The sequence below is a fragment of the Gobius niger genome (genome assembly GCF_951799975.1).
Source record: "Gobius niger genome assembly, chromosome: 8".
NCBI lineage: Eukaryota > Metazoa > Chordata > Actinopteri > Gobiiformes > Gobiidae > Gobius > Gobius niger.
In genome coordinates this window covers 6,628,717-6,642,612 of record NC_136859.1, presented here as the reverse complement: position 1 = coordinate 6,642,612, position 13,896 = coordinate 6,628,717, and the positions used below count along the sequence as shown (strand labels likewise).

Genomic DNA, 13,896 nt, shown 5'->3' with positions numbered 1-13,896 from the left:
CACAGTGGTCAGACACTTTTTACCACTGTTTTCAGAGTGGCCGATGACTATTTCAGAGTGGCCGATGACCATTGGCCACTCCTAAACATGTTAAGTAATGATTTCACAGTGGTCAGACACTTTTTACCACTCTTTTCAGAGTGGCCGATGACAATTTCAGAGTGGCCGATGACCATTGGCCACTCCTAAACATGTTAAGTAATGATTTCACAGTGGTCAGACACTTTTTACCACTGTTTTCAGAGTGGCCGATGACTATTTCAGAGTGGCCGATGACCATTGGCCACTCCTAAACATGTTAAGTAATGATTTCACAGTGGTCAGACACTTTTTACCACTCTTTTCAGAGTGGCCGATGACAATTTCAGAGTGGCCGATGACCATTGGCCACTCCTAAACATGTTAAGTAATGATTTCACAGTGGTCAGACACTTTTTACCACTCTTTTCAGAGTGGCCGATGACAATTTCAGAGTGGCCGATGACCATTGGCCACTCCTAAACATGTTAAGTAATGATTTCACAGTGGTCAGACACTTTTTACCACTGTTTTCAGAGTGGCCGATGACAATTTCAGAGTGGCCGATGACCATTGGCCACTCCTAAACATGTTAAGTAATGATTTCACAGTGGTCAGACACTTTTTACCACTGTTTTCAGAGTGGCCGATGACTATTTCAGAGTGGCCGATGACCATTGGCCACTCCTAAACATGTTAAGTAATGATTTCACAGTGGTCAGACACTTTTTACCACTGTTTTCAGAGTGGCCGATGACAATTTCAGAGTGGCCGATGACCATTGGCCACTCCTAAACATGTTAAGTAATGATTTCACAGTGGTCAGACACTTTTTACCACTGTTTTCAGAGTGGCCGATGACTATTTCAGAGTGGCCGATGACTATTTCAGAGTGGCCGATGACCATTGGCCACTCCTAAACATGTTAAGAATTGATTTCACAGTGGTCAGACACTTTTTACCACTGTTTTCAGAGTGGCCGATGACTATTTCAGAGTGGCCGATGACCATTGGCCACTCCTAAACATGTTAAGTAATGATTTCACAGTGGTCAGACACTTTTTACCACTCTTTTCAGAGTGGCCGATGACAATTTCAGAGTGGCCGATGACCATTGGCCACTCCTAAACATGTTAAGTATTGATTTCACAGTGGTCAGACACTTTTTACCACTGTTTTCAGAGTGGCCGATGACAATTTCAGAGTGGCCGATGACCATTGGCCACTCCTAAACATGTTAAGTATTGATTTCACAGTGGTCAGACACTTTTTACCACTCTTTTCAGAGTGGCCGATGACAATTTCAGAGTGGCCGATGACCATTGGCCACTCCTAAACATGTTAAGTAATGATTTCACAGTGGTCAGACACTTTTTACCACTGTTTTCAGAGTGGCCGATGACAATTTCAGAGTGGCCGATGACCATTGGCCACTCCTAAACATGTTAAGTAATGATTTCACAGTGGTCAGACACTTTTTACCACTGTTTTCAGAGTGGCCGATGACAATTTCAGAGTGGCCGATGACCATTGGCCACTCCTAAACATGTTAAGTATTGATTTCACAGTGGTCAGACACTTTTTACCACTGTTTTCAGAGTGGCCGATGACAATTTCAGAGTGGCCGATGACCATTGGCCACTCCTAAACATGTTAAGTAATGATTTCACAGTGGTCAGACACTTTTTACCACTGTTTTCAGAGTGGCCGATGACTATTTCAGAGTGGCCGATGACCATTGGCCACTCCTAAACATGTTAAGTAATGATTTCACAGTGGTCAGACACTTTTTACCACTGTTTTCAGAGTGGCCGATGACTATTTCAGAGTGGCCGATGACCATTGGCCACTCCTAAACATGTTAAGTAATGATTTCACAGTGGTCAGACACTTTTTACCACTGTTTTCAGAGTGGCCGATGACTATTTCAGAGTGGCCGATGACTATTTCAGAGTGGCCGATGACCATTGGCCACTCCTAAACATGTTAAGAATTGATTTCACAGTGGTCAGACACTTTTTACCACTGTTTTCAGAGTGGCCGATGACTATTTCAGAGTGGCCGATGACCATTGGCCACTCCTAAACATGTTAAGTAATGATTTCACAGTGGTCAGACACTTTTTACCACTCTTTTCAGAGTGGCCGATGACAATTTCAGAGTGGCCGATGACCATTGGCCACTCCTAAACATGTTAAGTATTGATTTCACAGTGGTCAGACACTTTTTACCACTGTTTTCAGAGTGGCCGATGACAATTTCAGAGTGGCCGATGACCATTGGCCACTCCTAAACATGTTAAGTATTGATTTCACAGTGGTCAGACACTTTTTACCACTCTTTTCAGAGTGGCCGATGACAATTTCAGAGTGGCCGATGACCATTGGCCACTCCTAAACATGTTAAGTAATGATTTCACAGTGGTCAGACACTTTTTACCACTGTTTTCAGAGTGGCCGATGACAATTTCAGAGTGGCCGATGACCATTGGCCACTCCTAAACATGTTAAGTAATGATTTCACAGTGGTCAGACACTTTTTACCACTGTTTTCAGAGTGGCCGATGACAATTTCAGAGTGGCCGATGACCATTGGCCACTCCTAAACATGTTAAGTATTGATTTCACAGTGGTCAGACACTTTTTACCACTGTTTTCAGAGTGGCCGATGACTATTTCAGAGTGGCCGATGACCATTGGCCACTCCTAAACATGTTAAGTAATGATTTCACAGTGGTCAGACACTTTTTACCACTGTTTTCAGAGTGGCCGATGACTATTTCAGAGTGGCCGATGACCATTGGCCACTCCTAAACATGTTAAGTAATGATTTCACAGTGGTCAGACACTTTTTACCACTGTTTTCAGAGTGGCCGATGACTATTTCAGAGTGGCCGATGACTATTTCAGAGTGGCCGATGACCATTGGCCACTCCTAAACATGTTAAGAATTGATTTCACAGTGGTCAGACACTTTTTACCACTGTTTTCAGAGTGGCCGATGACTATTTCAGAGTGGCCGATGACCATTGGCCACTCCTAAACATGTTAAGTAATGATTTCACAGTGGTCAGACACTTTTTACCACTCTTTTCAGAGTGGCCGATGACAATTTCAGAGTGGCCGATGACCATTGGCCACTCCTAAACATGTTAAGTAATGATTTCACAGTGGTCAGACACTTTTTACCACTCTTTTCAGAGTGGCCGATGACAATTTCAGAGTGGCCGATGACCATTGGCCACTCCTAAACATGTTAAGTAATGATTTCACAGTGGTCAGACACTTTTTACCACTGTTTTCAGAGTGGCCGATGACTATTTCAGAGTGGCCGATGACCATTGGCCACTCCTAAACATGTTAAGTAATGATTTCACAGTGGTCAGACACTTTTTACCACTCTTTTCAGAGTGGCCGATGACAATTTCAGAGTGGCCGATGACCATTGGCCACTCCTAAACATGTTAAGTAATGATTTCACAGTGGTCAGACACTTTTTACCACTCTTTTCAGAGTGGCCGATGACAATTTCAGAGTGGCCGATGACCATTGGCCACTCCTAAACATGTTAAGTAATGATTTCACAGTGGTCAGACACTTTTTACCACTGTTTTCAGAGTGGCCGATGACAATTTCAGAGTGGCCGATGACCATTGGCCACTCCTAAACATGTTAAGTAATGATTTCACAGTGGTCAGACACTTTTTACCACTGTTTTCAGAGTGGCCGATGACTATTTCAGAGTGGCCGATGACCATTGGCCACTCCTAAACATGTTAAGTAATGATTTCACAGTGGTCAGACACTTTTTACCACTGTTTTCAGAGTGGCCGATGACAATTTCAGAGTGGCCGATGACCATTGGCCACTCCTAAACATGTTAAGTAATGATTTCACAGTGGTCAGACACTTTTTACCACTGTTTTCAGAGTGGCCGATGACTATTTCAGAGTGGCCGATGACTATTTCAGAGTGGCCGATGACCATTGGCCACTCCTAAACATGTTAAGAATTGATTTCACAGTGGTCAGACACTTTTTACCACTGTTTTCAGAGTGGCCGATGACTATTTCAGAGTGGCCGATGACCATTGGCCACTCCTAAACATGTTAAGTAATGATTTCACAGTGGTCAGACACTTTTTACCACTCTTTTCAGAGTGGCCGATGACAATTTCAGAGTGGCCGATGACCATTGGCCACTCCTAAACATGTTAAGTATTGATTTCACAGTGGTCAGACACTTTTTACCACTGTTTTCAGAGTGGCCGATGACAATTTCAGAGTGGCCGATGACCATTGGCCACTCCTAAACATGTTAAGTATTGATTTCACAGTGGTCAGACACTTTTTACCACTCTTTTCAGAGTGGCCGATGACAATTTCAGAGTGGCCGATGACCATTGGCCACTCCTAAACATGTTAAGTAATGATTTCACAGTGGTCAGACACTTTTTACCACTGTTTTCAGAGTGGCCGATGACAATTTCAGAGTGGCCGATGACCATTGGCCACTCCTAAACATGTTAAGTAATGATTTCACAGTGGTCAGACACTTTTTACCACTGTTTTCAGAGTGGCCGATGACAATTTCAGAGTGGCCGATGACCATTGGCCACTCCTAAACATGTTAAGTATTGATTTCACAGTGGTCAGACACTTTTTACCACTGTTTTCAGAGTGGCCGATGACAATTTCAGAGTGGCCGATGACCATTGGCCACTCCTAAACATGTTAAGTAATGATTTCACAGTGGTCAGACACTTTTTACCACTGTTTTCAGAGTGGCCGATGACTATTTCAGAGTGGCCGATGACCATTGGCCACTCCTAAACATGTTAAGTAATGATTTCACAGTGGTCAGACACTTTTTACCACTGTTTTCAGAGTGGCCGATGACTATTTCAGAGTGGCCGATGACCATTGGCCACTCCTAAACATGTTAAGTAATGATTTCACAGTGGTCAGACACTTTTTACCACTGTTTTCAGAGTGGCCGATGACTATTTCAGAGTGGCCGATGACTATTTCAGAGTGGCCGATGACCATTGGCCACTCCTAAACATGTTAAGAATTGATTTCACAGTGGTCAGACACTTTTTACCACTGTTTTCAGAGTGGCCGATGACTATTTCAGAGTGGCCGATGACCATTGGCCACTCCTAAACATGTTAAGTAATGATTTCACAGTGGTCAGACACTTTTTACCACTCTTTTCAGAGTGGCCGATGACAATTTCAGAGTGGCCGATGACCATTGGCCACTCCTAAACATGTTAAGTATTGATTTCACAGTGGTCAGACACTTTTTACCACTGTTTTCAGAGTGGCCGATGACAATTTCAGAGTGGCCGATGACCATTGGCCACTCCTAAACATGTTAAGTATTGATTTCACAGTGGTCAGACACTTTTTACCACTCTTTTCAGAGTGGCCGATGACAATTTCAGAGTGGCCGATGACCATTGGCCACTCCTAAACATGTTAAGTAATGATTTCACAGTGGTCAGACACTTTTTACCACTGTTTTCAGAGTGGCCGATGACAATTTCAGAGTGGCCGATGACCATTGGCCACTCCTAAACATGTTAAGTAATGATTTCACAGTGGTCAGACACTTTTTACCACTGTTTTCAGAGTGGCCGATGACTATTTCAGAGTGGCCGATGACCATTGGCCACTCCTAAACATGTTAAGTAATGATTTCACAGTGGTCAGACACTTTTTACCACTGTTTTCAGAGTGGCCGATGACTATTTCAGAGTGGCCGATGACTATTTCAGAGTGGCCGATGACCATTGGCCACTCCTAAACATGTTAAGAATTGATTTCACAGTGGTCAGACACTTTTTACCACTGTTTTCAGAGTGGCCGATGACTATTTCAGAGTGGCCGATGACCATTGGCCACTCCTAAACATGTTAAGTAATGATTTCACAGTGGTCAGACACTTTTTACCACTCTTTTCAGAGTGGCCGATGACAATTTCAGAGTGGCCGATGACCATTGGCCACTCCTAAACATGTTAAGTAATGATTTCACAGTGGTCAGACACTTTTTACCACTCTTTTCAGAGTGGCCGATGACAATTTCAGAGTGGCCGATGACCATTGGCCACTCCTAAACATGTTAAGTAATGATTTCACAGTGGTCAGACACTTTTTACCACTGTTTTCAGAGTGGCCGATGACTATTTCAGAGTGGCCGATGACCATTGGCCACTCCTAAACATGTTAAGTAATGATTTCACAGTGGTCAGACACTTTTTACCACTCTTTTCAGAGTGGCCGATGACAATTTCAGAGTGGCCGATGACCATTGGCCACTCCTAAACATGTTAAGTAATGATTTCACAGTGGTCAGACACTTTTTACCACTCTTTTCAGAGTGGCCGATGACAATTTCAGAGTGGCCGATGACCATTGGCCACTCCTAAACATGTTAAGTAATGATTTCACAGTGGTCAGACACTTTTTACCACTGTTTTCAGAGTGGCCGATGACAATTTCAGAGTGGCCGATGACCATTGGCCACTCCTAAACATGTTAAGTAATGATTTCACAGTGGTCAGACACTTTTTACCACTGTTTTCAGAGTGGCCGATGACTATTTCAGAGTGGCCGATGACCATTGGCCACTCCTAAACATGTTAAGTAATGATTTCACAGTGGTCAGACACTTTTTACCACTGTTTTCAGAGTGGCCGATGACAATTTCAGAGTGGCCGATGACCATTGGCCACTCCTAAACATGTTAAGTAATGATTTCACAGTGGTCAGACACTTTTTACCACTGTTTTCAGAGTGGCCGATGACTATTTCAGAGTGGCCGATGACTATTTCAGAGTGGCCGATGACCATTGGCCACTCCTAAACATGTTAAGAATTGATTTCACAGTGGTCAGACACTTTTTACCACTGTTTTCAGAGTGGCCGATGACTATTTCAGAGTGGCCGATGACCATTGGCCACTCCTAAACATGTTAAGTAATGATTTCACAGTGGTCAGACACTTTTTACCACTCTTTTCAGAGTGGCCGATGACAATTTCAGAGTGGCCGATGACCATTGGCCACTCCTAAACATGTTAAGTATTGATTTCACAGTGGTCAGACACTTTTTACCACTGTTTTCAGAGTGGCCGATGACAATTTCAGAGTGGCCGATGACCATTGGCCACTCCTAAACATGTTAAGTATTGATTTCACAGTGGTCAGACACTTTTTACCACTCTTTTCAGAGTGGCCGATGACAATTTCAGAGTGGCCGATGACCATTGGCCACTCCTAAACATGTTAAGTAATGATTTCACAGTGGTCAGACACTTTTTACCACTGTTTTCAGAGTGGCCGATGACAATTTCAGAGTGGCCGATGACCATTGGCCACTCCTAAACATGTTAAGTAATGATTTCACAGTGGTCAGACACTTTTTACCACTGTTTTCAGAGTGGCCGATGACAATTTCAGAGTGGCCGATGACCATTGGCCACTCCTAAACATGTTAAGTATTGATTTCACAGTGGTCAGACACTTTTTACCACTGTTTTCAGAGTGGCCGATGACAATTTCAGAGTGGCCGATGACCATTGGCCACTCCTAAACATGTTAAGTAATGATTTCACAGTGGTCAGACACTTTTTACCACTGTTTTCAGAGTGGCCGATGACTATTTCAGAGTGGCCGATGACCATTGGCCACTCCTAAACATGTTAAGTAATGATTTCACAGTGGTCAGACACTTTTTACCACTGTTTTCAGAGTGGCCGATGACTATTTCAGAGTGGCCGATGACCATTGGCCACTCCTAAACATGTTAAGTAATGATTTCACAGTGGTCAGACACTTTTTACCACTGTTTTCAGAGTGGCCGATGACTATTTCAGAGTGGCCGATGACTATTTCAGAGTGGCCGATGACCATTGGCCACTCCTAAACATGTTAAGAATTGATTTCACAGTGGTCAGACACTTTTTACCACTGTTTTCAGAGTGGCCGATGACTATTTCAGAGTGGCCGATGACCATTGGCCACTCCTAAACATGTTAAGTAATGATTTCACAGTGGTCAGACACTTTTTACCACTCTTTTCAGAGTGGCCGATGACAATTTCAGAGTGGCCGATGACCATTGGCCACTCCTAAACATGTTAAGTATTGATTTCACAGTGGTCAGACACTTTTTACCACTGTTTTCAGAGTGGCCGATGACAATTTCAGAGTGGCCGATGACCATTGGCCACTCCTAAACATGTTAAGTATTGATTTCACAGTGGTCAGACACTTTTTACCACTCTTTTCAGAGTGGCCGATGACAATTTCAGAGTGGCCGATGACCATTGGCCACTCCTAAACATGTTAAGTAATGATTTCACAGTGGTCAGACACTTTTTACCACTGTTTTCAGAGTGGCCGATGACAATTTCAGAGTGGCCGATGACCATTGGCCACTCCTAAACATGTTAAGTAATGATTTCACAGTGGTCAGACACTTTTTACCACTGTTTTCAGAGTGGCCGATGACAATTTCAGAGTGGCCGATGACCATTGGCCACTCCTAAACATGTTAAGTATTGATTTCACAGTGGTCAGACACTTTTTACCACTGTTTTCAGAGTGGCCGATGACTATTTCAGAGTGGCCGATGACCATTGGCCACTCCTAAACATGTTAAGTAATGATTTCACAGTGGTCAGACACTTTTTACCACTGTTTTCAGAGTGGCCGATGACTATTTCAGAGTGGCCGATGACCATTGGCCACTCCTAAACATGTTAAGTATTGATTTCACAGTGGTCAGACACTTTTTACCACTCTTTTCAGAGTGGCCGATGACTATTTCAGAGTGGCCGATGACCATTGGCCACTCCTAAACATGTTAAGTAATGATTTCACAGTGGTCAGACACTTTTTACCACTGTTTTCAGAGTGGCCGATGACAATTTCAGAGTGGCTGATGACCATTGGCCACTCCTAAACATGTTAAGTAATGATTTCACAGTGGTCAGACACTTTTTACCACTCTTTTCAGAGTGGCCGATGACAATTTCAGAGTGGCCGATGACCATTGGCCACTCCTAAACATGTTAAGTAATGATTTCACAGTGGTCAGACACTTTTTACCACTGTTTTCAGAGTGGCCGATGACAATTTCAGAGTGGCCGATGACCGTTGGCCACTCCTAAACATGTTAAGTAGGCTATTAATTTCACAGCTGTATGCAGTCTTGAACAAAAACATCATCAAAATAACCACCTTACAGCCATACTATTTATATCACTTACGATGGTCCCTTTACTTTTAAAAAACTGTCAAAATGGTCCAAATACAATCCAACTGGCCAGTAAACAGCGATTAGATTCCTTTAAAAGCGGGCAATGGAGTTTTTGCCACTCTGGAAAAGGATAACAGCTTTTTCTCCCCTCATTTAGCCAGTGTGAAAAAGGCCAAAACAGCGTTGGCCACGGTTTTGGCCACGCTTTTAGCCACTTCAAGGCGCCCCCTAGCGTGGTAAAAGGAATGGTTAACCTATTTGCCTTTTGTCGATCTCGGCGCTGCTGCGTAAGTGAGCATTCAGCGGGCCTGAACACCCATGTATTATCTTAGCATTTCTGATCAAATAAACACGATAGCCCCGCGATTAAAGCGCTATGAACGAGAGGAGTTTTACATTGATGAAATGAGCCACGCAGCTATGTTTTTTTTTTTTTTTACCACACGAAGCACAAATGCATAAATGAGCCCAATGCAGCATTATATTCCAGTATTGTAAATAAGAATTCATTAGTATGATGTCAACAAAAAGAAAAATACTAGGAATTAAGTAGTAGTAGTAATATTATTATTATTATTATTATTATTTTTAAATAAGATGTGACACAGATGAACAGAGACAGACCTGCTCATGATGGAACTGTAAAAAAAATAGAGCTTTAGAAAAAGGTGGAGACCCAAACCCAAAGTAAAACTCATTATTTGATTTATATTTATACACTTGTATATTGCCTGGTAGAGTTAATATATTTTGGGCAGAACTGTGAACTGTTACAGTGAGTTCTTGTCACAAAATAAAGTGCAAATATATATACATAATTATCGGTGTCGTTATCGGTTATCGGTATCGGGACATGCAGAATTATCGGTTATCGGTTATCGGTTCAAATTGGCATTATCGTGCATCACTAATTTTTTGGCCTGTCCCGTTCCCACCCACTGCAAACGGAAGTGGGAACGCTTTTGGGGGAAAGAGGCTCGGAGCGCTGTGACGGGAATGTTAATCCCTCCGGGAGAATGTGGAGAAAATGCTCCACAAAAACAGATATTATTGTAGAAATGACAAATCAGGCAAAGTTGAGCCTCTGTCCCACCTAAGACGTCCCACTTTCTCTATTTAGCTTGTGAAATATATACTTTACTCCTAACAGAATATATTGGGGGCTGTGCTTCCGGTTCATGTCTGTAACGCTGTAGTTTTAATCTATTTTTTGGATAAATGGATAAACAAACAGTATTTGTGTCAGAGTAATGCCTTGATAACATGGTATTATCCATCCATCCATCCATCCATCCATCCATCCATCCATCCATCTTCTTCCACTTCGGGTCGTGGGGGCAGCTGTTGGAGCTGCCCAGATCACATTGCACCAGCCCCCATGGCTCCTCCTGCAGGTGGTGGGTCCACGGAAGGAACATGGTATTAGTATATCCTAAATGTGGACATAAATAATATTGCCGACTGTTCAAAGTGCATTTTCAGTCGATGTTGCCCTTATTAAAACTTTATATATACAGCACTCTCACTCTTGCTTCACAGCTAGAAGGTCCTGGATTTGATTCCCACCTGGACGGGCCTTTCTGTGTGGAGTTTGCATGTTCTCCCCGTGTCTGTGTAGGTTTGAATGATGTGTGAATGAATGTATGGTGGTGTCAGAGGGACCGTTGGTGCAGACGTGTGCAGTCACGACAGCGCTTCTGTCAGTCTCCCCCAGGGGAAACTGAAGCTACAAAGTTTACCACCACCGAGTGTGGAGCGAATGTACACTTGTCTCATGTAAAGCGCTTTGTGACCATGTCTGTGAAAGGCGCCGTATAAATAAAGATCTTCTTCTTCTCTGTGTCTCCATAGGTTTCCTCCGGGTACTCCGGTTTCCTCTGCCACTAAAAACATTTACAAAAGGCCAGGATGAATTATGATGGCGTGAATGTATGGCGGTGGTCAGAGGTGGTGCAGATGTGCAGTCTAACTACATTGGGTTTAGTTTTTGTATTAAATGTTAGTGGGGGGAAAACATGTATAAAAAAAATAGAATGAGGCCTTGTTTTTGTTTCCTTTTTATGTTAAAACCTCAATGTATCAGGCTAGGAATAAAACATTGTACAATCCTTTGGCCTACTTTATGACACAATACTTTTTTTGAGAAAATGAACCTGGAATTTATTATTTCCTGTGACTTCATGCAATAATAAACACCTTATTGAGGAAAGTAGGTCATTATTTATTTTCTGGTAAAAGTTTGGATGTTAAAGGATCTGGCCCAAAACGGCAAAATTGAAAGGGAAAAAAGAGTCACCTGCAGGGTCTGAAATAATGAGTTTGTTGTCTACAAACGTCTATTATTTGGACTTCTAAACCAAATGAGCAGTAAATATGTAGTCAGTCAAGAAAGAACATGGCTGAATTCCTTAAAGTGCTGTTTCCCTGTGATGTTCCAGGGTAAAGTCGGAGACACGATGTTCCTGAAAAGTCAATAAATACTCCAAAGTTTGTTTTTGGTGGAGCTTTGAACTCAGTCGGGCCGGTCCTGTGTGACCCGCGCCCCGTCGACAGAGCCTCCGCCTGGGCAAGAGTCCGCCGCTGCTCCGGGCGTCTGCAACAACAAACAGAGAGCGGTCAGACACAAGGTCATAAGGTTATCGAGCGGCGGCAGAGTGGGGGGTTCTCCCTGTGTCACGGGGCTCCCTCTGAGCGCTCCACCTTCTTCCACAACAAATAGAGTGTCTTGCTCATGGACACAACAACGAGGGCTGCACGATATTTAAAAACTTGACAAATGACTGTTTTCTTTTTACATATTTTAAGGTAAACATACATATTACAAATCATAATTACTTATTGTATCGCAATATACGTATCGGATCGGCCCCGAATATCGTGATACGTATCGGATCGTGACAAATGTGGATCATCCCAGCCCTACAATCTAGTCTAGTGGTACCCAGAATAGACAGGAAATGTGCTAAAGATTAAATAGTAAGAAGAGGTATCTTTATATACAATGACTACCACAAACTTTAAGGGTGCACAAAGTATAAACAGTAAAAAAAACAATAATAATAATTAGACCATAACAAGAAATGTCAGTATTAGTGCAGGTTTACAGTCAAAGTGCAAGTGGTTGATAAAATGACGCAGATAAAGTGACGCAGATACAGAGATTATTGCATGTAGTTGTGCAAAATTATTACTGCACAAGTTACTTTACAGTCTTGTTGTACAGCCTGACAGCAGCGGGGATGAAGGCCCTGCAGTAGCGCTCCCTCTTGCACTGGGGGTCTCAGTCTGCCACTGAAAGAGCTGACACTATTGCATCATCTAAGATTGCGATGCTATATTTTGTGCAGCACTAATAGTAGGCTCTAACCACTGAGCATTATTTTGAAGTAATACTCTTATTTGGGTTAAAAAGTGTGATTTGTCTCGTCACCGTGAGTAAATCTGTGAAGGACAAAAGCTTCATGTGTAAGAAATGTAACCTTAATTGGGTTGAGAATTGTTTCTTAGATCAACACTTTCTTTGTAAATATAATTTAATGTTTTTTCTGCCCTGTCACTAACAGGAAAAGTTAAATCAGACTTTTATGCTAAAATAGTAGTCTTGAGTAACTATTTGGATATCTACTTTTTTATTCCCACTCGAGTAAAACTATATAAAGGTGATGTTACTCTTATTTGAGTTCATGTTTTGGCTTCTCTTGCTGAATGAATTGATCAAGACAGTGTCTTTTTTTAACTGGCTAAAAAGGTAAAGTTTTTTTTCTGTCATTAAATTGCACAATCCTGAGTCTCTCACCTGCGGGTCTTCTCTGTGGCCTATGGAACACTCGTCCTGCTGATCCGTGCCAGGCCTAATCATCAGCAGGAGTCTGCCCAACACAAAGTGCGACACGAGAGAGGCAAGAGACACGCACGCGCCCGTCACGCTGACCCACAGCTTCTGCTCAGCTGTGTCCAATCCCCCCGGACACGCGGACAGCGAGGGCGCGCGTGTTTCACAAACAAACACCACTTTGGCGCGAGACGCACAAAGCGAGGGGCGCGTGCACACAGAAGTTGGTTCACGCGCGTGTCCTTGGGTTTGCGCGTGTGCGGCTTGTAAAGCATCGTGACGCGCTTTTTCAGCTTTTCTCTTGTTCCACGGGACGTTACAGGACAAAGCCAGGCACCCCAGGACGACCCGCTCTCCGTGCGTAAAAGCCTCCCACAGCGAGGCTGTCTTCACCGGGAGGTCACGTGCTGTGCTCCCGGTCAGGCGCGCGCTCGGAGCCGTCCAGATGTTGCCCCGACAGCGGAGCACCGCGGTCAGAGCCGAGGCCGAGGGGGTGGAGGCCATAGTGTCCGGAGAACGGCGGAGTTTGGCACCGCTGCTGGTACTGCGGAGGGGCGAGGGGCTGACTCGACTGACGGGGTACTCGTGCGCGCAGGGGAGGGGGGGTCACGAGGAGGGGTCCAAGCCATATTTGCCCCGCGCCCGGTTTCGTGGGTGGGTCCTTGGTGTTAAATGTCAGACACGAGCCGCAGTTCAGACGCGTCTGCAGCCAGTGCGTAACGGACAAAACTGGGGCGAAACTAAGACCGCTCAGTTAGTTACGCACTTGTAGACACCG

General features: G+C 43.6%; 1 protein-coding gene across 1 annotated transcript; it reads right to left on the bottom strand.

The window, feature by feature from the left end:
- Positions 1-11,630: 11,630 nt before the first annotated feature.
- On the bottom strand, positions 11,631-13,671 carry LOC306966945 (uncharacterized protein). Its single transcript, XM_079561806.1, has 2 exons — positions 13,083-13,671; positions 11,631-11,879 (listed from the first exon to the last, which is right to left on the bottom strand). Exons 1-2 carry the CDS (start codon positions 13,620-13,622, stop codon positions 11,799-11,801), a joined length of 621 nt encoding a protein of 206 aa, XP_079417932.1. The 5' UTR covers positions 13,623-13,671; the 3' UTR covers positions 11,631-11,798.
- Between the last annotated feature and the right edge of the window lie 225 nt (positions 13,672-13,896).

What these genes read in the sequence shown, in the direction of transcription:
- LOC306966945 (XM_079561806.1), bottom strand. Translation starts at nt 13,622, where the DNA reads ATGGCCTCCACCCCCTCGGCCTCGGCTCTGACCGCGGTGCTCCGCTGT. An exon ending in GCCACAGAGAAGACCCGCAG is followed by an intron (nt 11,880 to 13,082) that starts GTGAGAGACTCA and finishes TTGTTGTTGCAG; the next exon opens with ACGCCCGGAGCAGCGGCGGA.